We start from the raw sequence: 26,024 nt of genomic DNA on the forward strand, positions 1-26,024 counted from the left end.
CATGGTCACCCTTGCCTACATTTTAGGGGCAGCAGCCCAGGCTTTTCTTGCCATCATTCCCTTTTAAATGTTAGGCATTGTGAAAGCTGGCTGGAAGCTTCCAGTATACGGATGGGTTTGTGGGCTTCATTGAGGGCTGTCAGGCAGGGATTAGACGTTTCACTGGATACCCCTGCCCAGCACACTGGTGCTTTCTGTGCCTTCTCCCTGGGATGCCCTTTCAGATCTGCATGGCCGTGTCCTCTAGTTGTGTAGGTGTTAGCTCATTTGTCACCTTACCGAAGAGACCTTCCCTAAATATGTTAACTAAAGCAATGCCTTCCTCCCAGTCTACTTAACACTCTTTTGTGTTTCTCCATAGCCCCTTTTTAACACTGATAAATTTGGGTTTTTTGTTTTTTTTTTTCTGTCTCCTTCCCATTAGAACATGAGCTCTTTGAGGCCAGGGGCTTTGTTGTATGCTAAATCCTCAAGGTCTAAAAATGGGCTTATTCCATAGTAAGGACTTGATTGATATTTATGGAAGAAAGGAGAGAGGGACAGAGAGAGGGAAGGTCGTACAGTCTCTGTAACTCTTTCCTCTTGGGCCAGTCAGCAGCTCCCGAAAGAGACTCTGCAGTGTCCTGCCTGGGATTTAAGACTGTATCACAGGCCGGGCGCAGTGGCTCAAGCCTGTAATCCCAGCACTTTGGGAGGCCAAGATGGGCAGATCACGAGGTCAGGAGATCGAGACCATCCTGGCTAATACGGTGAAACCCCGTCTCTACTAAAAAATACAAAAAACTAGCCGGGCGAGGTGGCGGGCGCCTGTAGTCCCAGCTACTCTGGAGGCTGAGGCAGGAGAATGGTGTAAACCCGGGAGGCGGAGCTTGCAGTGAGCTGAGATCCGGCCACTGCACTCCAGCCTGGGCGACAGCGAGACTCCGTCTCAAAAAAAAAAAAAAAAAAAAAAGACTGTATCACAGTGGCCTGAAAGCCAAGGGAGGGAAGGGAACTGGGGGGGGGTCTCACCATCTGGGATATGTCTTCCATGTAACTCCTTTGCTCTCAGCTGCTACAGGATTCTACCATCTGCTGTGCCTAGGGCCCTGGAGTTCAGATCTTCTCTGTTCATGATCTCCAGAGGGAAATGTGTGTCTCCTATCAAGGTGAAGGGATGGTTGTCCCCACTATGCAGGAAGGAGGGGAAGGGATTTGAGGAGTGCACCTGCTTCTTTTTCCTTCTCTCAACCAGTCTTCCTGGTTCAGCCCCCTGCACACCTCCACCCTCAAAAGTAGCTGGTCACTTGAGGACCTGAGCCTTTCTAGGGTTCTGTGGTGTGAATCCACTTGCTTTCTGTGTGCCTTCTCTCTGAGGTGCTGATTCAGAGAGATGGTCGCACCTCCTCATTCTTCCTCTTTGTTTTGTGGTCATGCATGTGTCTGCATGTATTAATTAATTAATATATAACACATATATTTGATGGGAAACATATTTCTTTACTGCCCTTTTAGTGGAGAGAATGCAGACTGTGCCATGTGTTGAGTTTGCTGTGTTTACTTGCCAGTCTGGCCCTGGCCAAATACTTTCCTGTCTCTGCCACCCCAGTATTCAGCAGGTCTGCTGCAGGAAAGTTCTGATATGTGCTTTCTCTTTATAGCATGTGCAGTAGAGTCACATAACTTTCCAGATTCAAGCAGACTAGGCACCCTCACCCTTGCCACAGGATCCTGAATCTCCAGAGGAGGCAGATCAAGGCTCAGGACAGAGAGCTGCTCTCTACTGAGCACTACAGTCACCCTTTCTCTCATCACTTATGGGCCTGTGCAGTGTCCTTGTCATCCAGAACCACTCACGCAAACCCTGCCCTTGCTGATGGCAACCGTACATTCCTCCCACCCGGTGGCTCTCCTGTCCTCTGCTTCCTTCCGATGGTGACACAGCTGGCTGGAGCCAGCAGCACCACCTGCCAGATCCACACTGCTACTGCAGGACCAACTCCACTTTCCCCCTAATTTTTATATTTGTAATTTAGCTAGTTCCATCTCTGGCAAATTCCTGCCCACCTGAACACCGACACTGTTTTAATCCCTTTCTCCTCTTCTGTCTCTTTCTTTTTATTTATTTCAATAAATACATAAGAGAATGTTTAAAATACATAAGAGAATAAAAATAATATAACATTTCCTCACATACTTATCCCCAGAATTGACCATATTTAATATTTTTTGCATATACTTCAAGTCTTCTTTATTTTAATCAAAGAAATGAAACATTCTACTTAGTGTTGAAATCTCCTTTGTTCCCCATCAGCAGTCCCAGTCCTCGCCCTCTCCTCAGAGAACAATCACTGTCATGAATTTAGCATCTATCCTTCCGGAGTATTTCACACTACTTTACAGACCTGTATGTTTTCCTGAGTCACGCATACAGTTTAGTGTGTGTAATCCCATATTGTACATATTGTCCTCTAACGTGCTTTTGAGCAAGCCTTCTGTTTGAGATCTTTTTCCATACTGATCTTTTTGTAGAGAGAGCACCTGCTGAGCCTCTTTTCTTTCCAGTTTCCCATACGTGTGAATGTAAAGATGTGAGAGTAATAGCCAACAGTTAATTTGCTTTCACCACGTGCCATGCTCTTTGTGTTTTCTCCTTGAGTCCTCACAACCCCAGATGGTAAGTACTGTTACCACCCCTACTTCACTTGGGAAACGGAGACTTTAGCGGATGATCACTTACCTGAGGCCACCTTATGATCCGCTCGTGTGTATGATCCGTATGGTTCTGGCCACTGGGATTTCTGGCCCCGGAGTCATGGCACAAACACATAAATGAGGTGTCAGTAATGTTCTGGGAGCCAGCAAAATAAAACCCAGGGGACAGTGCCTTGGCCTCTGGATTGGTGTCTTCATCTTGCCCTTTGGTGGAAAGAACCTCAGCTCACAGTCGTTAAATCTGGCTTCTGTTGCTGACTCTATCCTGACAGCTCTAGGATGTCACACAGATTACTTCTCTTTGCCTCAGTTTTCTCGCCTCTGATGGGATTCAGATTGCCTGACTGCCTACCTAAAAGATGGTGTTGGGAACCAAATGAGATAGATCACGACTCTAAGACACTTTGTAAACCACTCAGTGGTGTGTGGATGGGAAAGGCTTTTAGGATGACAAACTTGGCCCGTTTTTTAACTTTCCCTATTAACAGACCGCCTACCATGTTCCAGCTACATCCCCATGATTTCATTTGCATTACAGAATTTAATCCTCATTCCTCAAGCAGCAGCTTTGGAAAGATTGTTTTAAATCCCTTGTTTATCTGGCTTGCTTAATTACTACTCTGGCAACAATATCTCTTTTTTTCCTTTTTTAAACTTCATATACATAGTATTTTAGCTTCATTATGGGTTAAATTGAGTTTTGTGGGTGGGCCTGGGCACCCTCTCAAAATTTATAGCCTTATATCTATGGAAAAATTGTTTCCAAGCATCAAACAACCAACTACAAGGCAAGTTTTGAAACACCACCGGTTTATAAGTTGGGACCACTGTACTGTTTGCATTGTTCTCTAATGAGTTTGTGGAAGGAGAGCTAATCTCCCTGGTGAGATTACACACTTCTTAAGGAAGGGGCACTACATCTCGCACGTCCTCCATAACACCCAGCAGGTGCCAAGTGCAAGGATGTATTCAAAACATACTTGTTTAATTCTTCCAAAGCCTAGCTTCTTGTCTGCCTCCAAGACATGGGTGCTGATGGGAGTCGCCTGGGGTGCTCCAGGAACCTCTGTGGTAATCATTGAATCATATACTGTCAAACCTGACAACTCACAGATGAGGCCCAGAAACACAGTGTGTCTTGTCCAGACTCACTGGCTAAATGTAATTATAGTAGTAGTAACACTATCAACTTTTTTTTTTTTTTTTAGTGTTTAATGTATGCCAATACTTTTCTAGATGTTTTACATTTGTTAATGTACTTCATCTTTACCCAAAAAATTTAGGTAGTTATTCCTATTATTCCCATGTTACAGATGAAAAGACTGCAGCCTGGAGAGGTTAAGCAACTTGCTTAAGGTCCTAGAGCTGTTAAAAGCACAAAACAAAGATTCAAACACTGGCAGCCAGGGTCCAGGGCCCATGCTCTCCACCCCTGTGCCACATTGCCCCGAGTCCTGAGAGACCAGGAGGAAAGCCTGCCGTCTTGACTGTCGCCCGTGGTCCTCTCCACTGGAGTACTTGGCATAATAATGCAGCGCTGGCATTCTCACTGGCTCCATGCCATGTGATCTGTATTATTAAGTCCTCGGACAATAGGCAAGATAGGTACATTGTCTACTGCTTAAATGGATTATACATTCTACGAAGTTCAAACAGTACAGAACAGCACCAAAGTAAACTAAATGGCTCTTGAAATTCTTCCATCCAAAGCTAAAATCTGGACCAACATTTTAGCAAGCATTCTTACAGACACCTATGTTTTAATACATGTGTGTATAGTTCTGCACTTGTGTGCATGGTGAAGAATAAACAAAAGATAAAAAATTTAAAAAGTAAATAAGTTTAAAATTTTTATTAAATAAAAAATAATTAAAATTTAAAAATAATACCTATGTGTATAGAGACATATTTACAATTGGACATAATTGGGATCTCATTCTACATGTGTTTCTGTGAGCAGGTGACCGGTGTTATTTCTGTTAGCATTGCTTAAATGAGGAAAGTAGACTCAGGGGAGGGTAACAGTCCATCCAGTCAGAGCCAGTATGGGGTTGGGACTTCAATCCTGTGTGGGTTTTTTGTTTTTATTAAGCTGTTTTGTTTTTATTAAGACCACAGTTATTTTTTGACATTCATTGCTCCTGTTCAAACACCTTCCTCTAAGCGCCCAGTCCTGGCTCTGAACTGGGCAGGCTGCCATGCCTCTAGTGGTCTGTTGTCTTTCCTGCACGTTTTGCCTACTGGAGAAGAGATTCTGAGTGCCTGGTGAGCTGGAATATTTATGCAGCTATCAATAAAGCCCAATAAACATGGCAGCCAAGCTTCTGCATTGACTAAACAATGCTGGCGTTTTTTGGCCCTGTGAAATCTCAGCTGAGGCAGCTCCTTTGAGGTTTCACAGTGATTGCAAATGTGGCACAGTCGTAGTGGTGACCACTCCAGTGCCACCTTGTCATTTCCCCTTCAAGCAGCCGTGGCAAGTTATTCTGAAGAAGTTCCGGGGAAATGGAATCTGATGGGGAGAGAGAGATGCTCATTTCCTCATCCTAACCAGCTTCCCTTACTACTGATCCTTTGGTCTTGGAATTGGTATCCAGCTCTGCTGAAAATGAAATCATATATTCAACTCTCAGGCTGAAGTCCAGTGTGATTAGATATTAATGCAGTGTAATGGAGGATTGGTATTAAATTGAGACCTTCTGATCTCCTCAAATGTTCCCTCCCGCTCAGGCTGCTGCCCTGCCAGCCCTACCTCCCCTGCCTCCCCAGGCAGAAGCAAGGGCAGTGGGGCCAGAGCCCAGAGCCCTAAACCCGCTGCAGAAGCCTGGCATAGGGAGAGGGGAGTGGAGGCAAGAGGAGCAGCAAGGGAGAGGGGAGGGAGACCCAGGTTCAGGCCGGCTCTGCCCAGGATGGCTGCCAGCAAGACCTCACTGCCTGGGTTCCTTGAACCTCCTCTGCATCATGGAGGGAGGAGTACGTGGGACCACAGGGCCATGATTCTGGGCCTGCCTTCACCCTCAGAGCTACACACAGTTGTTGAGGACCAAGAGCTTCCAACTGTCCAGAATCACTTGGATATTTGACAGGCATCGAGCTAGAAGGCTGAGAAGAACAAAATCTTTGCTCAGTTTCTTCCACTCCTGCCACCTCCCTATGCCAGTCCTTTTTGTGAAACTGTGACTGGAACCTAATAGCTGTCACCAGCTACTGTCACTCATCCTATTTCTGTTTCTCTTTCCTGGAGGCGTGGCCTGAGAAGCAGCCAGTGGGCCAGATTTAGTGTACTCTTTAGCTTCCTTTAGGGACAGGGATGGGACTCTGATGTCCCAGTGTGAACCTTGGCCAGGGGCCGCTCCCTTCACTTCCCCCCACCTGCTGGAGGAAGGACATGAGTGTGTGGTCAGTTCCAGTGCTTGGCTGGCAAGAGAGAGCTAGGCCTGTGGAAACCACACAGGGTCTTGCAGGACCCCTGCCGGCCCATGGGCTGCATCCCATCTAGCAGACCCTCCAAGAGAGCTGGGGATCTGGGAGGACAGCAGTCGCTCACCAAGAAAATAGGGCACCAGCCCAAGCCCTGGGCATGGTCAGATGGCGTCACTTTCATGTATGAATAATAGCATTTTTACGGAGAGAGTGATTTTTCTAACTCTGTTTCCAGAACACTGGTTTCAGGGGCACAGACTTTGCACACAAGATGGTAATGACTTTTTAATGACCTTAAGGGGACGGGTGTCCAGGCGGCAGTGAATCAATCTCAGTGGGAGGTTCATAGTGAGAGGGAAGATGGAACACCTGAAACCAAAGGGGGAAAGCAAACTGCAAATACATAGATATTTTCTTTGCTAACATTACTTGGTAATTATACAATTACAGGAAACAGCTTCTCAGCAGCTGGCATTTCCACTGTGAGAGCGGAGGAGGGATGGCAACAACTGTGAACTCCTCACATTTATTACAGAAAATATGATTGGAGTTTACAGTCGTGGGTGCCGTGCACTCCTCTGGTACATTCTGATGAGCTGCTGAGCATTCAGCCAAGAGCAAAACTCCTCCTCTCAGGGTCCGCTCAGGCCTGCTCTGCCGAGTCTTCAATGAGCTGGCCTGGCCCGTGCCGATCAATGAGGAACTGCCTTTAAAATATCGGGGATGCTTTGGAAACCACCCAGACGGAGCCAGGCCAGTCTTGAGAATAGATGGTGTGGGGGGTGGCATTTTGGAAGCAGGGAAAGGCGGGGGTAGAGGCCTGTGGAGAACTTGCCAAAACCCCCATGTGCCATCACTCACGTGCTGGGGTCAGAGGGTAGTGCAGGACCCCCGCTGCCCCAACCCAAGTGCTGGAACTCCGCAGCCCTCCCACATCCCTGCCCTCTTCAAAACTCTCTTCCTCCCAGAAGCCTCCCGTGCTGAGTAACTGCTCCCCCTCAGATGCGTGTCTGACGAATGACTGAGGTCATTCTGCCAACAGCCCTGAGGCGGGCCCCATCATGGCCCCATTTTATAGATGGGGAAATGTATTTATGAACTCCTGCCACCGTGATTACATCTCTTTGTCCACACTCTTGTCTTAATGAGCCTGGTCTGCACTTTGTGCTTGTTTATGGAGGGCTTTGTAAGAACCCTAAGTGACCTTCACAGATGGGGAGGAGTGCCTTCTGTGATGGGGTTGTAAGCTTCTGAATAGGGACACTGTGTATGTCCCGTCTCTCTCAGCCATACATTAGGTGCAGCCCTGCCCCCAGCCCCTCCTACAGTGCAAGTCTCCGAGGACAGGAAGCCCTCCCTCAGTGGACATGACTTCATCAGCCACACTGTCAGTTAACTGCACCGTCTAACCAGGCAAATGGTTGTTTCCTCTCCCAGGTCCTGGCAGTCAGTGAGTTTTGAAAGGCAGCCTGCCTCCTTCATCCGTATCGTTGGGACACACAACACAGCAAATGAGGTAAGGGTCTCTTTTCATGAGAGGTGCCATGAGATTTCCTGATATACAGGTAAATGCTACCTCCTGAGTTAAGTGGAATTGTTTGTTCTGCCTGCTAATGGCCTGTTGTTCAGACAGCTTGGTAAGGAGAAAGTCCTGGAATTGCACAGTGGGGATATCATTATCATTTTTTCATATCTCTTCACTGGCAAATGAAAGCCAGCTCCTATTGCTTTGCTAATTCCTACAGCTCTCTGTGGAATCGGCCAACCACAGACGCCTTGAGAGGTCAAACACCTCATTCCTTGTCTCTGAGTCCTCAGCCCTCCCAAATGACAGCAATTGTGTGAGGTTCCTTGCCCCTCTGAGCATGGTGTCTAGCAGGCGGCCGTGCTGCTGACCTGTCACTCCCTTGCTGTTTCATCGCCACACTGTGTCAAGCGTGTACCTCCAAAGAACCGCTGGTTTAAGAGAGGCAGCAGAGGGAATGATGGGTCGAAATGCAAGAGGTACATGAGAAACATAAAAGTAGTAACATTTCTGCAATTCTACTTTTCCATGATCTTTCTCAGATTTATGCAGGATTGGCTCTATGGTGTGCCACCACGACAATCGCGTGGGACCCAATACATGAGGTTTAATGCTCTGTGGCACCATCTTGAAATGCTTAGGGTCTTTTTACCTTTGAATTGTGTTTTATAAATGAAGCTCCACAGCACAGTGGAACACACACCAGGACCTTGGAGCCTCAGCCCACACGCAATCCCGCCTCCTGCCCCTTCCCACCTTCCTGCCATGAGCTCTCAGCCACCCACTCCCTGAGCCAGGATGCCTGGGTTCTGCTTGGCCTGCCCCCCCGCTCATCTCACGCATGATCACTGCCCTCTCCACCCCCAGCAGGGGCCCTGGCACAGGGATGGACGGGGCCAGAGTCTGGTGTGAGTCCTGAGCTCAAGTCACAGAATAGGGCCCTGGGTGCCCGTGAGGGGCTACACTGGCTGGGGGTGGTGGGGGGGGGGCAGTCCCTGTGCCCGAGGTAGCACATCATTAAGTAGCAAATGATAACTAGCGTGACAGCTTGAGAGAGAGAGACCCTAGATGAAAGCAGAAAGGTTTCTTTGTGCTTTTTGAACACAGGGCTCCTCGTTTCCGTCCAGCAAATGGGCCCTGTGCTCAGGATTCATGCATTGTCTTCATGGAATTAAAATTTCCCCAGAACACATCAAGGTGTTTCTGGTACTTCAAAAAGCATTTATAAATGTGAAAATATTGTGATAATTTAAATTCATTTTGGCTTTGTATTTATTTAGAATAAAAATGGTCCACATCTACAATGTGTTTCTTGCAGAGAGGAGCTTGTAAACAGAAACCTGGAACTTTTCCTCTTGCCTCTTTATTTCAAAACAAACCTGAAAACTATAAAAGTAAACCAACTGATGTTTTCTAAAGAAAAATTCGAGAATTATAAACACCAGGTCATAAACAATTGAAATTTTTACATAGTAACATATTGAAATTGAATGAACTATGTTTCATTTGCAGTTCTTGCTTTTTATACAGTGCATCCCCCCCAAAATTTTAGACTGGTTTTTTTCTTTAATTCCTAAATGGAACTCTGAAATTTTGTATTACAACAGAAGGAATTCTCAAGTCAGAAAAGGCTAAGAAGCAGCAAGGCGAGTCTGCTCAGAGCCTTCTTCTAGGGCTGCCCTCGGTCCCAAACCTGTTTCCTCAGTGACCAAGGAAGAAGAAAAGCATCTTGGACATGTTTTTTTCAAAGCTATTCTAGATGACGAATGATTTCCCATTACAGAGCTCTGAAGTTGGAGTGTAAGACCTCTCTTTCATGATGAGTTTCCCAAAAATATCTGTGCAAGGGGCCCCGACCACTTTGGTGGAGATTGGACCAGCCATTTTAAATGGGTTGGATAGTAGGTCACTAGTTAACTTGTAATCCATCCCATTTGGCTAGTGAATAACTTGCTCAGTTGTCTTTTTGAATCAGTTATTGATCAGGGGGAAAAAAGCCTCAAAGTAGTGTTGCCAACTGGGAAACTTTTTTTTTTTAAAGACAGAATCTCACTCTGTCACCCAGGCTGGAGTACAGTGGCGCAATCTCAGCTCACTGCAACCTCTGCCCCTGCATTCAAGTGATTCCCTTGCCTCAGCCTCCCAAGTAGCTGGGATTACAGGTGCCTGCCACCACACCCATCCAATTTTTGTATTTTTTTTTTTTTTTGGTAGAGACAGGTTTTACCATGTTGGCCAGGCTGGTCTCGAACTCCTGACCTCAGGTGATCCACCCGCCTCAGCCTCCCAAAGTGTTAGGATTACAGGCATGAGCCAGCCACCATGCTGGGCCAGGAAACATCTTAAATCATAAAATACATAATGAACAGGATCTCATTCTCAGAGCACACAAAAAGGCACAATAAGCCAGGTACGTTGGCTCACACCTGTAATCCCAGCACTTTGGGAGGCTGAGGCCACAGGTTCGCTTGAGCCCAGGAGTTCAAGACCAACTTGGGTAACATAGTGAGACCTTGTCTCTACTTTAAAAAAAAAAAAAAAAAAGGCCAGGCGTGGTGGCTCACACCTGTAATCCCAGCACTTTTGAAGGCCAAGGCAGGTGGATCACTTGAGGCCAGAAGTTCGAGACCAGCCCAGCTAACATGGTAAACCCCATCTCTGCTTAAAATACAAAAATTAGCCGGACATGGTGGGACATGCCTGTAATCCCAGCTACATGGGAGGCTGAGGCAAGAGGATCGCTTGAACCCAGGAGGCCGAGGTTGCAGTGAGCCAAGATCGTGCCACTGTACTCCAGACTCAGCAACAGAACGAGGCTCCATCTCAAAAAAAAAAAAAAAAAAAAAAGCAAGAAAAAAAGAAAACCAATTAGCAGGCACAGTGGTATGCACCTACATGTAGTCCCAGTTACCCAGGAAGCTGAGGCTGGAGGATGGCTTGAGCCCAGGAGTTCAAGGCTGCAGTGAGCTATGATTATACCACTGCATTCCAGCCCTGGGCAACAGAGTGAGACCCTGACTCAAAAAACAAAAAATGTACAATAAAGCTGAACTTTACTGGGCATCAAGAATATAGCAAACCTCAGAGAATGCTCTTTACTGCAGCATACTGGGTTCTGGGACATTATTTGAAAAAAGTCTTAACAGAGAACAGTGGAAATGTGTGTAAGCCAGTATGGCAAAGTTCAGAGGCATGAGGGACAGGGGTCACATCAGGGAAGGAGGATGACTTGGGCTGATCAGGCAGGATTCCTGGGAGAGACGGCTCTAGAGGACATGACCGCATGGACGCGAGCACTTCATGGAGCTGGGGAAGGCGGCAGCATAGGACAGGAGGCTGGAGATGAGTGTGCGGCACCACCCTGATTCACAGTCCCATGGGAGCCAGAACTGTGCCATCAGAAACAGGGGTCAGGGCACCTCCCTCACTACGGAGCGTGGCCTGGAGGGCAGAGGATGCAGGGTTTCCTCCGTCTGTCCCTACTTATTTGCTAAGTAACATCAGCAGCTGTCTCGGCTGGCTATTCCACTGGCTAAAGTAGCACATTGATTTCTCACAGTCCCGGAGGCTGGGAGTCTGAGGTGAGGGTGCCAGTAGGCTCTGGTTCTTGGTGAGGGCCGTCTTCTGGGTTCTGTCCTCACACGGCCTTCTTTGGTGTGTGCACTTCCACGAGAGAGGGAGAGAGGGCGCAGGCACAAGCGCTCAGTCTCTTTTCCTATAAGGACACCAATCCCATCATGGGGGCTCCACCCTCATGACCTCTGCTGAACCTGATCACTTCCCAAAGGCCCCACTTCCATCCCATTCCATTAGGGGTCAGGACTTCCACAGAGAAATTTGGGAGGGACACAAGCATCAGTCCATAACAGTGGCCTTCGTTTTATTCAGAGCCAGAGAAACACTGTGTCCCTTTAGCTACTCCGTGTTTGTGAACCCAGAGACTTTGTGCTAGCTTCAAAGACTATCGATGGAGTTGGTCTATGGCGTGGAAAGGTCTGTCTGTGTACGTACGATACAGGGAAATCTGGGTGAACAAACACTGCCGAATGGCGCAGGTAGGCCTGTCTTCTGCAGGTGCTTCCCCATCGAGAGAGGGGCAGGCAGAGCAGGGACTGGTAGGGAAGCGCAGCATGGAGGCTCCTGTGAAGAGCATTCAAGAGAAGACGGTGGCTGGGCAGTTCGGCAGAAGGCGGGAAGTGGCCTGGACAGTGTGTAAGTAGCAGCTAGCAGAGCGGCCGGCTGTTTAGAGAGACCTGAAGTCGTTTTGGGGGGCAGGAGCCCAGTGAGTTGGGCTCTGCACAGTGACCATGGAAACTGCCCCGAACTCCAAACGCCCGGACGGCTGCTGGAATAGGAGAAGGCAGACAGCAGGCAGTGCGTGGAAGCAGGCCCCCGGGGCTGGCCTGTCTGAGCTAAGGCGGACTGGGATTTCTTGCCCGCTGTAGGTGTGTATCTGTCTTGCTGCAGTCGGCCAGGCCTTCCTGCATCCAAACGCTCAGCCTCCGTCTGCTGCATGCTAATTTTCCCCGCTTCCCTCCGATCCGTCCAGCTCTCAGGCGACCATGGCCTCAGTAGTCTGTGAGTTTAGATTTCTTGATCACCTGCTCTGGCACGCTTCTGATTTTCTGTGGCATTCCGTCCCTCTCCTCTGGGAAGTGCACGTCTGCTACTGGCATCTGTCTCTCATCTTCCTTTGTGAGCACTGCAGCAACGAATTCATTTAATTTTTTAGCTACGTTTACAACTTCTGTCAATAAATTCCCCCAGTGCTTACCGCTTAAAGACTCCAGCACTTCCTTCTGTGACCCCCGTTCCTTGTGTACTCAGCATCATCCTTATCATTTATCTTAACTCCTCAGAGCACTCCACTTTCACTCCCCCAGTGTGTGCCTCTGTCGTCCTCTGCTGCCTGCTCGCCTGGCTCTGGACGCTCCCCTGTGCTTGGCCCAGTGCTCACGCCTGTCTCTTCTTCAGCCTCGAACGCTTCCCCCCACTCTTTTGTCTCCTCCCATGCTCAGCACTAGATGGCAGACAGATGTTGGTGTGTCTTTCAGCACATCCACCCTCCGCTTCCATTGTTTCCACGCACCTGATTCTCCCTACTGCCTGTGGCCAAGGAGGTCCTTCTCGACCATTTCCTCCGTCACTTTATGGTGGTCTCCGGTGCCAGCTTAGCAAGCTCTTGGTCATTCCTGTGTGGTTGCCCACCTGCCTTCAATGCTAATCAACTCTGGGCCACTGGGGAGACAGACGCTGCTCCTCTTCTAAGTCTCCTGTGTCTAAAATAAACTGGACCTTGTCAACAACATTACAAACATCGAGGGAATCTTTAGTTTCAGCCCCCAAAACTGTGCTCAGAACCGCACTGGTTCTGATGTGCGGGGTCTCCAGCAACTCTTCCATTTCATGTTATTAATTATCTGAGCAAATAACAAAGGCACATACCTACCTCCTTAAAGAAACCCAGCTGGGAGTAAATAAGATCAAGTCTATGCACCCATGAAAATCAGTCAGTGGTATTCAAGAAATAGAAGTTATGCCTGTTTCTTTTTATGGCTTTTATGAAAACGTGGGTTTGAAAGTTCTGGAGTGATTTTTTTCTCAGTACGCAGGGAGCTCAGGGGCCCACAAGCAGTCTTGAGGGTTAAAAAGGACTGTAGGGAAAGGAAACTCTGCAAGGTGTTCGGAAAGACAGGGCTTCTGCTCACAAGAACCTACATGAAAGCTTTTACCAAGTCAATAACAGAAACTGAGGATGGTATTGACAGGCTTTAGGCAGCTCTCAGGTTCCATTTTACCTACTGAATTTATATAGTGAGGAGGGAGGCTGTGTTAGATTCATCTTTGTATCCCTGGCACCTAGCATGGTGCCTGGCACATGTAAGCATAGAGGACCTGTTAGCTGAATGAATGGGTGAGTGATCTGATCTGTACACCCATCTCTCCCTCTCCCAGTCAATCAAAGAAAGCAATAAAGGAAAAGATGTAATAAACCAACTTTTCATTATCGAGAGGCCGTGGCATTCCAAGACAGAGTTTCTGTAGTCATATGGAGGATTTTCTTAAACCAGAAACATTTGTAAATGGAAAAGTATGTGCACCAGATATCTCAGCATCTCCTAGCTTAGGACCCTTATAATAATAATCATTAGTATTAATTACAATAATAGTAGCTAATATTTGCTGAGCACTTACTGTGTGCCAGGTTCTCTTCCAGCCCTTTATTACATGATTTAATCCTCATATATGAAGTAGGTTCCACTCACCCTCATTTTAAAGATGAGGAAGCTCAATACTAAGTGTTGGCAAAATTGTGGAGAAGTGGGCAGTTCTCCTCCGGTGCTGTGGGCGGATGGACTGACCCTGTCACTCTGGAGAAGAGTTTGGCGTTTTGTCCTAAAGGAGCGTGTGCACACATTCACCCGTTGGCTGAGCGTTCACTTCCATTCCTATGTGTATCCTCCGACAAAGCTCTTGTACCAGGTTAGGAGGCAAGAGTGAGGATGCTTTCACCGCAGCCTTGTTCATTCTGAACCCAACGGGACACCACGTCCATCCACAGAGGATGGATGAGCAAAGCACAGCATCTCATACAATGTAGGTGGATGAACATAACAGCGTGTTGAAGGACAGAAGCCAGACACCAAAGAATATGTATACTAGGATTACATTCATGGAAACTTCCAAAGCAGGCAAAGTTTAACTATAACATTCATGCATACACAAGTGATAAAACTGCTAAGAAAAAGAAGGCAAGGGGATGAATCTTATCTGAGCCAGAATTGGGGTTTCCTCAGTGAGGGGGAGGCACCACTGTTTCTTGACCCACATGGTATTTTTATGGGAAAACTATGCCTTATAGCATACAGTTTTGGCAGTAAAAAGTTTGGTTTTAAGCAAAGAGGCAACTGAGGCTGAAGACATTAACTAATTTGTACGAGATCACCCCAGTCTTGAGTGGCAGAATCAGAATGTGAATCCAGGCAGTCTGGCGGCAACATCGAGGCCCCTGCGTCTCCCACAAAGGCATAATAGATGGCAAGGTGCAAAATGAGCCCAGCTGCACCCCGGCTCAGAACTCTATGAGTCAAGCATTGATAAGCAGGTGGCTCTGAGCATGCTGTGTGCACCAGTTTGTGCTAGATCTTGGGGAGAAACTGAGGCAGGACCCTTCCTTAAGGGGATGGCAGCTGCACCACCTGATAGAAAGGAATCCCCTTAAAAAGCCCCTCCACTCTGGGTGAGGTTTCCAATGGCTCTACCTGATTGATGGTGGAGACATCAGTGAATGAAAACAGCAGCCAGCCCTGAAGGAGGAGGGTGAGTTCTGATCTGTAAAATGGATCTAGTGATCCTGGCCCTTGGAGTTTGGGAGCCATGAATGAGTTTATGTCTTATAAACATAAGGACCCGGGAGGGTGGGAGGTTGCAGACCACTCTGCATGCTGCCGCTCCTTATCCAGGGAGAGTGATCAGCCCATGAGTGTGTCAGAGGAGCATCTGCAGGAGCCGACAGCAGGACAGAAAGTCTGCAAGTGGCTGCTTGAGCTGCCCTCCAGGACCACTCAGCTCAGGGCCTAGAGCGAGGCAAAATTTATTTACGGGCTTCGGCCAGGCCAGTGAGTGGCTCTGGGCTCCCATGCCACCCGTTCCCATAGCAACATGGGGCTCTAGTGGAAAAAAAACAAAACAAGGAAATAGACTCTTAAAAAAAAGAAAGAAATGCTCCTTCCTGGCATGGTGATAATTATTTCCCAGGTCCCCCGCCCAGGTCTGATTCCACTCTCTCTGGCTCCCCGAGGACTTCCCCTGCAGCATCCTCCAGAGGACCATCATCTCAGCCCAGAAGCACTTCAAAGCAGTCACATGCTGGCTGCAGGGCCTGAACTCCCAGTGGGCCAGCAGCAGCATGAAGCAGACGTCCCAGTGGCAGAGCGCAGAGAGAGCAAATGGAGAAGCAGGCCCCTCCCAACAAAAGCTCCTGGTCTGCAGAGAGCACCAGTTCCAGCCTTCAGACTCCACTTCTGTGCGGGAGAGCACCTGGCCCTCCAGGGGCTTCATGTCCCAGCAACTGGAAATGGATGCCCACAAAGAAAACCTGCTTGGGAATAGAAATAATGGAAACAAACTTAGGTTTCAGATGGCAGCACAGAGGCCCTGTATGATGTATGCCAGGTACTGGGCCAGAGAGGAGGCAGTGCAGGGACAGCCGGGACAGTCAGGCCCAGCGGGTAGCCGGGCACCTGTGAATCTGCATAATAGTCCTAGCAGGAGGCTCTGACTGGGTCCCCACCACACTGCAGTTCTTGGGAGCAGAGACTGTGCTGTGGCATCTTTGTGTCCTCAGCACCCAGCCCAGTGCCTAGCACACGGTAACCCCTCCATACATCAGACCATGGGCCAGAGCCCTGGTGCAGGATTCCAAGGGGAATGAGCTCTCAGAATCACTGTGACAGCCTGAAGCCAGATCAAAGAGTAACTGAAGATGGCACCAAGGCTGTGACTGCCGTGCCCTGGAGAATGGCAGAGCTCTGATGGTTGTAAGAGACTGTGGAAGCATTCGGTTGCACAGAAATATAGGCTAGAGGAGAGGCAGTGAAAGCTGAGCCATCCAAACAAAAACTTGGATTTAAGGATTATACCTGCAGATAATGATCAAAGCCAGGTGCCTCAGAAGAGCCAGGCTAAGAAGAAAGGGGCTCAGAGGCTCTAGAAGCTGGCTCCACGAAGCAGCACTGGGCAGGCAGGGAGGCGGAGGATGCACTGAGGAGGGCGAGCAGTGAGTGGAAGGAAGGGAGAGGGCCTCGGCACTGGTGCCAGCTTCACCTCCAGCCAGCTGTGTGGCCCCAGTGTCATTTCACCTCCCTGCCTCTCAGGACACTTCCTTTGAAATGAGGAGAGTAAACTAGATCTTAAAGCTTCCTTCCCAGTAACACAGGAAAAAAGGCAGAAAAATATTTAGTTTGTTTCATAATTATAAAAGAAGACCTTTTGTGGGCCTCTTTATGTTTAAATGTTTGTTATGAAAGATTTTATTGGAAAAAAGAGAGGAAAAGCAGGACAACATTGAGCACATGTGGTTGTTTCAGACCCTGCGCAATCCTTAGACCTGTCGTACTGGAGCAGCAATAATTCTCCATCCTCAATTGGCCTGGGAGAAAGTGCCCCCAGACTTGGGCAGATGAGTACCCAGGAGCCTCCCAGCAGTGAGACGCATGAAAACCGCAGCTTGTGAGGGTCCCAGGGGTGATGCTGGAAGCCTCCACGCAGCTGGAGCCCTTTGAGACAGAAGGTACATGAGGAGCCTGGTCACACAGTGAAGAACCGCCCAGGCAGCTGGGGACGCATGGGCCAGCCCTATGGGGAGAGCAGGGCCATGGCCAGGCTCTCTTGGTGCCTGTCCAGTGTGGGAAGGGGGCCCTGGTGAGGCCAAATCTACCAGGTGGGGAGATTCAGGCATCCCAGAAGCCTGCAAACAAGAACACTTCCCTTTTTTTGTTTCTTAGTTAAAAAAAAAATAATAATAACCGAAAGATACCTCTACCACTGTGTGGCCGAATCCACTGAGACAAGAGTAACTCTCTCCCTGGAACTCTGGGGTGTACACACGTAAAAAACAGGGCAGGAATTCCAGGGCTGCCTAGAGTTAGTTGTATGGATCGGAAAGGCTCTTCTTCCAGAACCTTCCAAGCATCAGCGTTCCAGTTATCTGTGGGTATCCTGGCCTATGTGAATATGAGAAAAGGATGTTGTAAAGTTTTTTAAAGAAGTTGTTGCACTGTCACCCAGAAACTTACTTCTATACCTAGTAGGGATAAGTACTGGTGCAAAAATATTTGGGTATCCTATCACCCTAAGCAATACTGAAAATTTGTTGCTCACAATTTGGAAATGTCTCCCTATGAAGTAATTCCTGGTTTTGTTTTTTGTTGTGTGTGTGTGTTTGTTTGTGAGACTCTGGCTGGAGTGCAGCGGTATGATCTCGGCTCACTACAACCTCCGCCTTCCACATTCAAGCAATTCTCCTGCCTTAGCCTCCCAAGCAGCCAGGATTACAGGCGTGCACCACCACACCTGATTACTTTTTATATTTTTAGTAGTGACGGGGTTTTGACATTTTGGCCAGGCTGGTCTCGAACTCTTGACCTCAAGTGATCCATCTCCCTCAGCCTCCCAAAGTGCTGTGATTACAAGGTGTGAGCCACCGCGCCTGGCCCCTATGAAATGATTCCTTAACTGAAAACAATGTGTTGGGCTCTTCAGATGCACATAAAAAACCATGGTTTATAAAAAGGGATTTTTTTTGGAGGCACTCGTCTGCATTTTTAAAGGAACAAAAACAAAACATCTCCGAGGTCTGTAGATGGGCTGTTAACTTCTGCTCTGCGGCGAGCATGACAGAGGTGTTAATGCTGACCATCGTCAGGATCTGTTATGTCACTGAGCGCTGGGTGGGCGTGTGATGCCACCACACCAGCCACTGTGAAAGGGAAATAGGGGATCTTTAGGGGAGTGCAAGTTAGAAGCCATGGCTTTGCATCTGACTTGTGGACAGACATCATTAGGTAGGTGTCTGTTTTATAAAGATTTGTCAGCTTGCCTTTGTAAGTTGAAAGCTTGGATCCGAAATCCTGTTTGCATTGGTTGGCATGAAAGCAGTCTGTGGAAATTACTCAGGAGGAACCAGGAAAGCAAGGCAGAGTCATTGATCAACATTTATTAAATTTCCCCAATTTCTGCCGCAGTTCACAGCGGACCCTTAGGCCAACTTGGGAAAATTAGCAAAGGCTTCTGCTTTTAAAAACCTTGAAAATGTGTCAAGCAAATAGTGCTTAGGGAATCCCTCTAATGAGAGGCAGCAGCCACCAGCCAGCTGAGGAATTAGCCTGGTCACCAAGAAGGGGCTAGCACATTTGTGTACATCCTGTCCCGGGTTCATGGAGAAAAGAACACCCAGGCTCTCTCCAGTGTGTTGTGAATTACGGCTCCCAGAGAGGCAAGGCAAAGTGATCATAAACAGCAGCTACAGAAAAGGACACGCGATTGTGACTGGGGCTGTGTCGGATTCATACACACGACCACATTCCAAATTAGCCGGCTTCCCTCGGGGGAGAGATCCAGAGGCCATTGAAGACGGTTCAGCGAAGGTGCCCCTTTGTGAGCAGCGGCAATCAAACAGGCTAATGGGATACATGATTGCTGAAAAGGGGAAGGGAGAATGATGCGGCGGCCGGAGTAATGGTTTTGCATAAATCATAGTGCGGCTCTGCCCAGTATGCCTCAGCCACTTTTGGTCACATCCTTTCCAAGAGGTATTGCAGTCTTGGGAAAGGTTGGAGAAAAGAAATTGAATCACATGAGCTTCTGAGCAAAGAGAGACTCAGAGCAAAGAGAGACTCAGAACTTGGCTGTTCCACCTCGAGGGAGGCCCAAAGGTGCCCGGTGGAAAGAAGTGGGCTGTGGAAAGAAGTGGGCTGAGGAGCTTGGGGTTACGGTGGGATGGAGGGAGCCACTTGCCCAGTATTTCCAGATTTCCCTCCACCGTGGCAGTGATGACTTCCTCCAAGCTGCCATCACCCTCCTCCAGCTCCTGTGTATAAAAAGCACTGCCGCCTCCCTTCCCTCACACTCCTCTCCAAGGGCCGGAGGCAGCTTCACGCCCAGCCCCAGCAGCGTGGCCACCAGTGAAGGTGCCAGTTTCCCCACAACAGGCTTGCTGTTCACTACTGCTCCCAAGAACAGAATTGGGACCACCCACAGACCCCCCCCCCCAATGCCCATTTGCATTGCATGCAAATCTGAGGATTTCTGGGGTCCCAGGAGAAGTAACCCCAGCCTCGTACACGTTGATGGGCATCTGAGTGGTCTAGGAGCTGGCTGGGGGTTGGCTTACACAGTTGCCACATTTGGCTGAAGGCTGCTAGGCTTAAACCATCAACAGAGATGACTGAGCCAGGCACACTGCTCCATAGAGGGGTGACCAGAGTGAATTGCAGACAGGCTGCCAGGAGTGAGGTGCCAGGGCCCAGATCTTTATGTGGAAATCTTCTCGTTCCCTTTGCCTCCCAACCCCTCAGGACCTCACCTGTGCACACCTTCCTCTCTGCAGCCTGCCCTGACCTCTCTTCCAGGCAGAATCAGTTTCTCCCTCGCCTCTGATGTATGGAATGTTACTGACCCCATGCTGGTAGAATTGTTTGTGTGAGGCAGGCATGTTGATACAGTGGAAAGGTCCAGGCTTAAGGGATGCACAGCCCTGAGGTTCATTCCCAGCCTGCCCACTCGCCATTTGCAGAAGAGTGAACACAGGTCCCAGCACAGAGGTGCCTCTGCCCCCATCTGCCCGAGAGGTCCTGAGGGCAGGGGCCGCACTGTGGGCGCACCTGCTGGAGTCTGCACTCAGTGAAATCATCGCAGGGAAAGGGTCTGTGAGAGTCCTTGGCATGAGTGCAGGTCTGCGCTGCTGTGCCGGGAGCCCTGGACCTGCTGCTGGCCACCTTCTGTAGCACCACAGTATGCCCGTCCCCGTCCCTTCCAGGGAACCCCGACAGTCACTGTGGGGCCCTTTTCTTTTCTTTATCAATCTCATCTAGTCTGTTACCAGATTCTGTTCTTTCTTAATTTGAAAATGATTCCTTCCTATTGCTTCCAAATTGCTAAATCAGGGGATTCCAAGGTTTAAAGGTTTGTTGTCATCTAGTTTTTTAAAATACTTGTTATTTGAATTTGTCGCCACAAACGTATATTCCTTTTTAAATAACTTTTTTAGTTTAAGAAAGATTCGTTTTTAAAGAGTCTCCTAGGCTGGGCGTGGTAGTTCACACCTGTAATCCCAGCACTTTGGGAGGCCGAGGTGGGCGGATCACAAGGTCAAGAAATCGAAACTATCCTGGCCAACATGGTGAAACCCCGTCTCTACTAAAAACACAAAAATTAGCTGGGTGTGGTGGCAGATGCCTGGAGTCCCAGCTACTTAGGAGGCTGAGGCAGGAGAATCACTTGAACCTGGGAGGCGGAGGTTGCAGTGAGCTGAGATAGCGCCCCTGCATCCTAGCCTGGCGACAGAGCGAGACTCTGTCTCATAAATAAATAAATAGTCTCCTTTGTCCAAGAGTATCAGGATCCCTGCCCAGCTCCAGGCCAGGCCCTCACCCTATCCCATTGGGTGTGGCCCCTGCTCCCACCCTTCCAACCCACACCCTGCTGCTCCCAGGCCCTCCTTGCTCTGTCGCCACGAGAACCTGTGTAGTTCTTCCTGTTTTCCTTCCACACCAAGTCCCCCCTTCTCCATCCTCTCTAGCTTGGCTGCCTCTTCCTTCCAGACTCACCTCAGATGTCTCCTCCCCCAGGAAGCCTTCCCTGACTCCCTACCTGGCTGGGTCCCACTCCTCTATGCCCCTGGGGCTCCTTCTCCCTGGCTTATGTGACTGCTGGCCTCACTGGACTGTACACCCTCTGAGGGCAGCTGGGACCTCGCCCAGTCAGGCACGTAGGAGGTGCTTCATGCTTGTGGTATGTGTGTACCTCCTGACCCTGCTTACGCGTGCAGCGTCATCCTCTGGCCGTGTCTGCTGCATATGTGACGCTCATCCTGTGCTCTGTTTGTGTGCAGAGGCTGTTCCCTCCCCACCTGTCACCTATAGCTTGCCCACTCCCACCCATGGCATGCTCTGCCTCTTCACCCGCCTATCCATTTGTAAAAACACTCTTTTTTCACTTAGAATCTTCGCCACACAGTTTGTGATATAATACAGTTAACTCCTGCCTGTGTATTGCCTTTGAATCTGGCAGCACCTGCGTGGCCTCGTGGAGATGCTCAGGGAGACTGCACTTGCACTTCATTTAGTTGGGATTCTGGGGCCACAGACTGGGACGCAGCTCTGAGATGGCCCCAGTTACTTGCAGAGCCACAGGGAGCTCAGTCAGGCAATTAAGGCCTAGGGCTTCCAGGGGCTTCTAGAGTCCCCTAACTTGATGGCAGAGCCTGCTGTGAGCTCAGTGGCATCAGGGAGAGAGACAGTTAGGAGTTCTTTAGGAGAAATATCCATAGGAAAACACAGCAACAGTTGAGATTGGCTGTCAGTCTTGTTAGGTGTGTTGGGAGTAACAGCCATTTGCATTATTAACTGAAAACAAATTGGCTAATGGGCTAAACACAGTTGTGCCCTTACCACTGCCCAAGTTAGACAAGAGATAAATGCAGCTGGAAATGAGAAGTAGAGTGAGAAGCAGGGCACCGACAGGTCGGGTCGTGGAATGTCTATCACATGCTCACCACAGACAGCATCTCTTCCCAGGCTCTTACCAGCACAGTGCGGAGCAGAGACCCGCCCTGATCCCTCCTCCGGTGGGAGGCCGGCTCTGAAGAGCAAGCCGGAACACTAGGCCACTCTGAGGTCTTTTTTAACTTTATTTCTCAATCCAGGGTTTTTATCGATTTGTTTATTCTTGTGCAAGAACCCGAGTCGGTAGAAGGACGACTAAGTCTTGGTCTTGGAGTCAGATCGGAGCTGACAGATGAGTAGAAGGAGGCAGGCAGCGGGGTGGGCCACGGAGCAGGAGGCACCCTGAAGGCGTGCGGGCCGGGGGAGGGGGGAAGAGCTGGCCTGGAAATTAACAGGACTGTAGAGAACCTTGCAAGAGCAAAAGGAGAGAAAAACCATTCAATGCCAGAGGAGCGAGCTTGAGGAAAGGTAATAAGGAGTAGGACAAATGTAAGTCAATTCTAGGATTAGTGTCAGCCTGAGGCTCTGGAGAGCGGCCTCCAGAGATACTGACGGAGCAGGGAGAGCAGGGATTACACAAATAACCGATTAAAGAACATGATGGGGCAGGATAAAGAGCTCCTGTGTCAGCAGGGGGAAGGAGCAGTAAAACGCAGCCTGTCCTGAAAAGTCGTGGGCGTGGGAACAGAATATGGCTCTGGGTCATACTGCAAAAGAGAACGGCGTATTTGCTGGGTTACGAGAAGCTTTAGTGGGGGGTGTGTTGAGGACCAGGACTGCACTCTCAGGGTGTGCCCTGGCCCTGCAGAGCCTGACCTCACCTATCCCTGGGCGTGGAAGGAGAAGCACTCATAAGGCAAGTGATTCACGAGTGGCCAACATGCCCAGGGCGGTGTTGTTACTGAAAAACTGCAAGAATGAGCAGCTGATGGAGGAGTGGATTAATGGTTGTTACCTAGAGGATGATTCCCAGATTCATACGGCCTAGCCCAGGGCAGAGCTGATGGCCCAAGTAGTGTTCAGATCTCCACATAAGGCCTTCCCTAGGACCTAGACCCTCCGGTTGCTGACTGGTAAGCCCTGCAGATGGACCCACAGAAGGAGATTTTATAAAAAAGGAAGGAAAGAAAGGAAAAGGAGGGAGACATCAGCTAAGTAGGGGCAGCTGCAGCCGTGAGGCAGTGAGGGCCCTGCGGGAGGCAAGGACCGGGTCTGAGACCCTGCCCGGTAAGGAGAGAAATCAGCTCCCTCTAAAAGAAAATGGTAGCTTCCAAAACAGAGTGGACACACCAGGAAGACATGGTCTCAGTCTTCACATGAGAAAATGTGAAATGTAAAACAGTGGTCAATAAATGAATTGAAGTGGAAATATGGAAAAAATAGTGATGCAGGGAGGTAAGCATGGAATTTATATTTTCAATATAATTCTGCAGTTGATACTACATTTGTCTCTGTGAACTTGATTCCATGGTAGAAGGGCGTGTGTATGCGTGTGCACACATGCTCGTGCTGTGGCAACGAGAGCCCCTATCCCGCCCTTCTCTCCTGCACCCCTTAGCTCACACATGCACGTCAGGTCCCCCCTGAAGCACACTGTCTACTCTCCAGGTCAGGGCCGTGGCTCACCCTTGCTTTTGGGGCGCTGAGCTCAGTGCTGTGCCCTGTCTGCACGGTGCTGGCCCGGTGTTGGCACAGAGTTCATGGTGCTTCCAGGCTGACCTGCTGTCAGGTACGCAAACTTCTCTCAGCTCCTAGAGGGTGACTGTCGGCCAGGTGGCTGGTTTCTACACATTGGGGGCGTTTGTTCCAGGCTGGCTTGAGCCATATGAGGTTGAAGTCCACTCCCCAGCACAGTTGCCTTGGCAGGGTCTGTGCTCAACCATTGCAGGACCAGGGAGAATTATGCATCAGGAACCAACTCAGGACAGGACACTGTCCCACTGCAGGGCACGCTCACACACCTTCACACGCACTCAGACTAGGGCCCTGCAGACGCACCCATGAACCTCATGTGCACGGCTTCGGGACACGGGAGAAAACCAGAGCATCCAGAGACAGCCCACGCGGGCACGGGGAGGAGGCGCAGACGCCACACAGGGTGGACGTTATCTGCGGACCTGCTTTCCACAGCCTCACAGAATTGAACCACCACCACCACCACAGTCAACTCCTGTTGACTTATAACCCAACTGCCAAATACAAAAATTAATTAAAAAGAAAAAAACCCATTAGACAAAGGTTAGCAAAGACGGAATAATCCAGTGTGAACATTTTGTAGGAATCCATGTCATGGTGTCTGTAACTTTGGGGCCACTGGCTCATTTCCTTTCATCCTGACTGATGAAAATGTCTTTACGGCATGCTCGATGCCATCAGGTGTCTGCGCCGGGCCGGCGTGGGCAGCGGGAAGGACTTCCTCTGACTCCCTCGTGGGAGCCCCCAAGCTGGGCAGGGCAGGATCCCGACTTGCGGCAGCTCCAGGGCCGCATGCTGACCCTTCACTCATGGGCCTTTTCCTCTTCTCTCCCAGGTGTTCCACTGTGTCCACTTTGAGTGTCCAGAGCAGCAGAGCAGCCAGAAGGAGGAAAATAGCGAGGAATCGGGGACAGGGGACACCAGTCTGGCCGGTCAGCAGCTCGACTCCCATGCCCTGCGGGCGCCCAGTGGCAGCTCACTACCCTCCAGCCCAGGCTCCAACTCACGCTCCCCCAACCGGCAGCACCAATAAAGGAGGCAGCGGGCCTGGTGTGACTGGTGGGCTTGGGCGACGGCAGGAAACGGTCTCCTCCCTGAGCAGGGGTCTTTGTTGACTGCCCCCGCCCCTGCCCCTTTCCAGCGAGGAGCTGCGAAAGCAGACACCGAACAGGTTTCCTCCCAAGGACAGAAAGGGGCTGCTTTGTTCTTCTCAATTTGTCCAAATCAGCTGGTCTCGAGGGGGAAAAAATGGGTCTTCAATCTTCATCAAGTCCACCATTAACACCCTACCTCTCTCATCTAGCCCAGGCGCAGGGAACAGGAGGGTCATAGACAGGCCCGTGTTGGAATACAGAAATGGCACACAAACACTCAGGCGGAGGAGAAAGCATCAGGCCTCTGCTGCCTGGAGGCGCCCTTTAGGAACGGGCTTCCTTAGAGTGCTCGTTCTGCTGGAAAACATTGCCCTGGCAACTAAATGATTTTGTTTTTCTCTTAGTTATTCTCCATTCAGTGAATCATACGTGTTCCAGATCTATTTGAAATGCTCAAGCAGCAAATCACTAGTTTTAATCCCTTTTGATGCTATAATTTTCCTTCCTTGGTTTTGAACGGTTCAGCCTTGGGGAACAGAGGCCCATCATGCATGTCTCCTACATGAGACACGGATGTGGCTCATCCTGGCACTTGGGCCACAGAGGAAGTTCCGCAAATGCACACGAGCAAATCAACCTGTGGACACTGGAGTTAATAGTCACTCACGTGGCTGAGTTATTCACCTGTCATTCCTGACACGGATCCAGCCTTTAAGCTTGGGAGGCTGACAAGGAAATAGTTACTATGTGCGCTGCTAATTCACTATTCAGAAGTCTATGTAGATAAACATATACCGAGTTCTGGCATGGCCAGACCTGCCGGGGACTGCCATGGCTTAGCCGCCCCTCCAGTTGTGTTTAGTGGAGCATTGGAGAGGCAGCCACCTGCCCATCAGCGTCGGGAACGCAGATCTGGGACTCCGTGCTTCCCCCACCCCGCAGTACTCAACTGGGGATTGAAAAATAGCAGTTCTAAGAAGCTTTTCTCCTAATCCTCATCGAAAGGACCTCATTTGATGATGGTGGTTTGATCTGGCTCCGTCTCTTACTTAGTGATTTCCATTCCAGTGCTGCCTGCCCTGGGTAACTGCACACATCATTGCCTGCGCCTCTGCTGTCCCCAGAGCTCCGGCCTCTGTCGCCATCAGCATCAGCCTGGGAGTCTCCCCAGGACGGCACGGCACATGGGCAGCACCGCGGTCCCTGGGTCCTTGGCGCCAACCTGCAACCCTGATCAGAGGAGGGTGAGGGCGTGGGAGTTTCCTTTCAGTGTGTCAAAGACATATCAGCTGCGCTCCAAAAAGAGCCAACGGGTCAGCTGCTTCCTCCCAGTTTAACTTGGTTTTGAGTTATTTGTCCATATGGAAA

At 49.5% G+C, this 26,024-nt stretch overlaps 1 protein-coding gene across 5 annotated transcripts in view; it reads left to right on the forward strand.

The window, feature by feature from the left end:
• The window catches only part of LOC105474556 (BTB domain containing 9), a 479,495-nt gene extending 453,817 nt beyond the window's left edge, over positions 1-25,678 (forward strand). For all 5 annotated transcript variants that reach the window (XM_011729339.3, XM_071096011.1, XM_071096010.1 and 2 more), the window contains 2 exons: positions 7,555-7,633; positions 24,398-25,678. In XM_011729339.3, the coding sequence (XP_011727641.1) occupies positions 7,555-7,633; positions 24,398-24,595 (277 nt within the window). In that variant the 3' untranslated portion in view covers positions 24,596-25,678. The remainder of the gene's footprint in view (positions 1-7,554; positions 7,634-24,397) is intronic.
• Positions 25,679-26,024: the final 346 nt, after the last annotated feature.

The sequence above is a fragment of the Macaca nemestrina genome, chromosome 5, assembly GCF_043159975.1.
Source record: "Macaca nemestrina isolate mMacNem1 chromosome 5, mMacNem.hap1, whole genome shotgun sequence".
NCBI classification, from domain to species: Eukaryota; Metazoa; Chordata; class Mammalia; order Primates; family Cercopithecidae; genus Macaca; species Macaca nemestrina.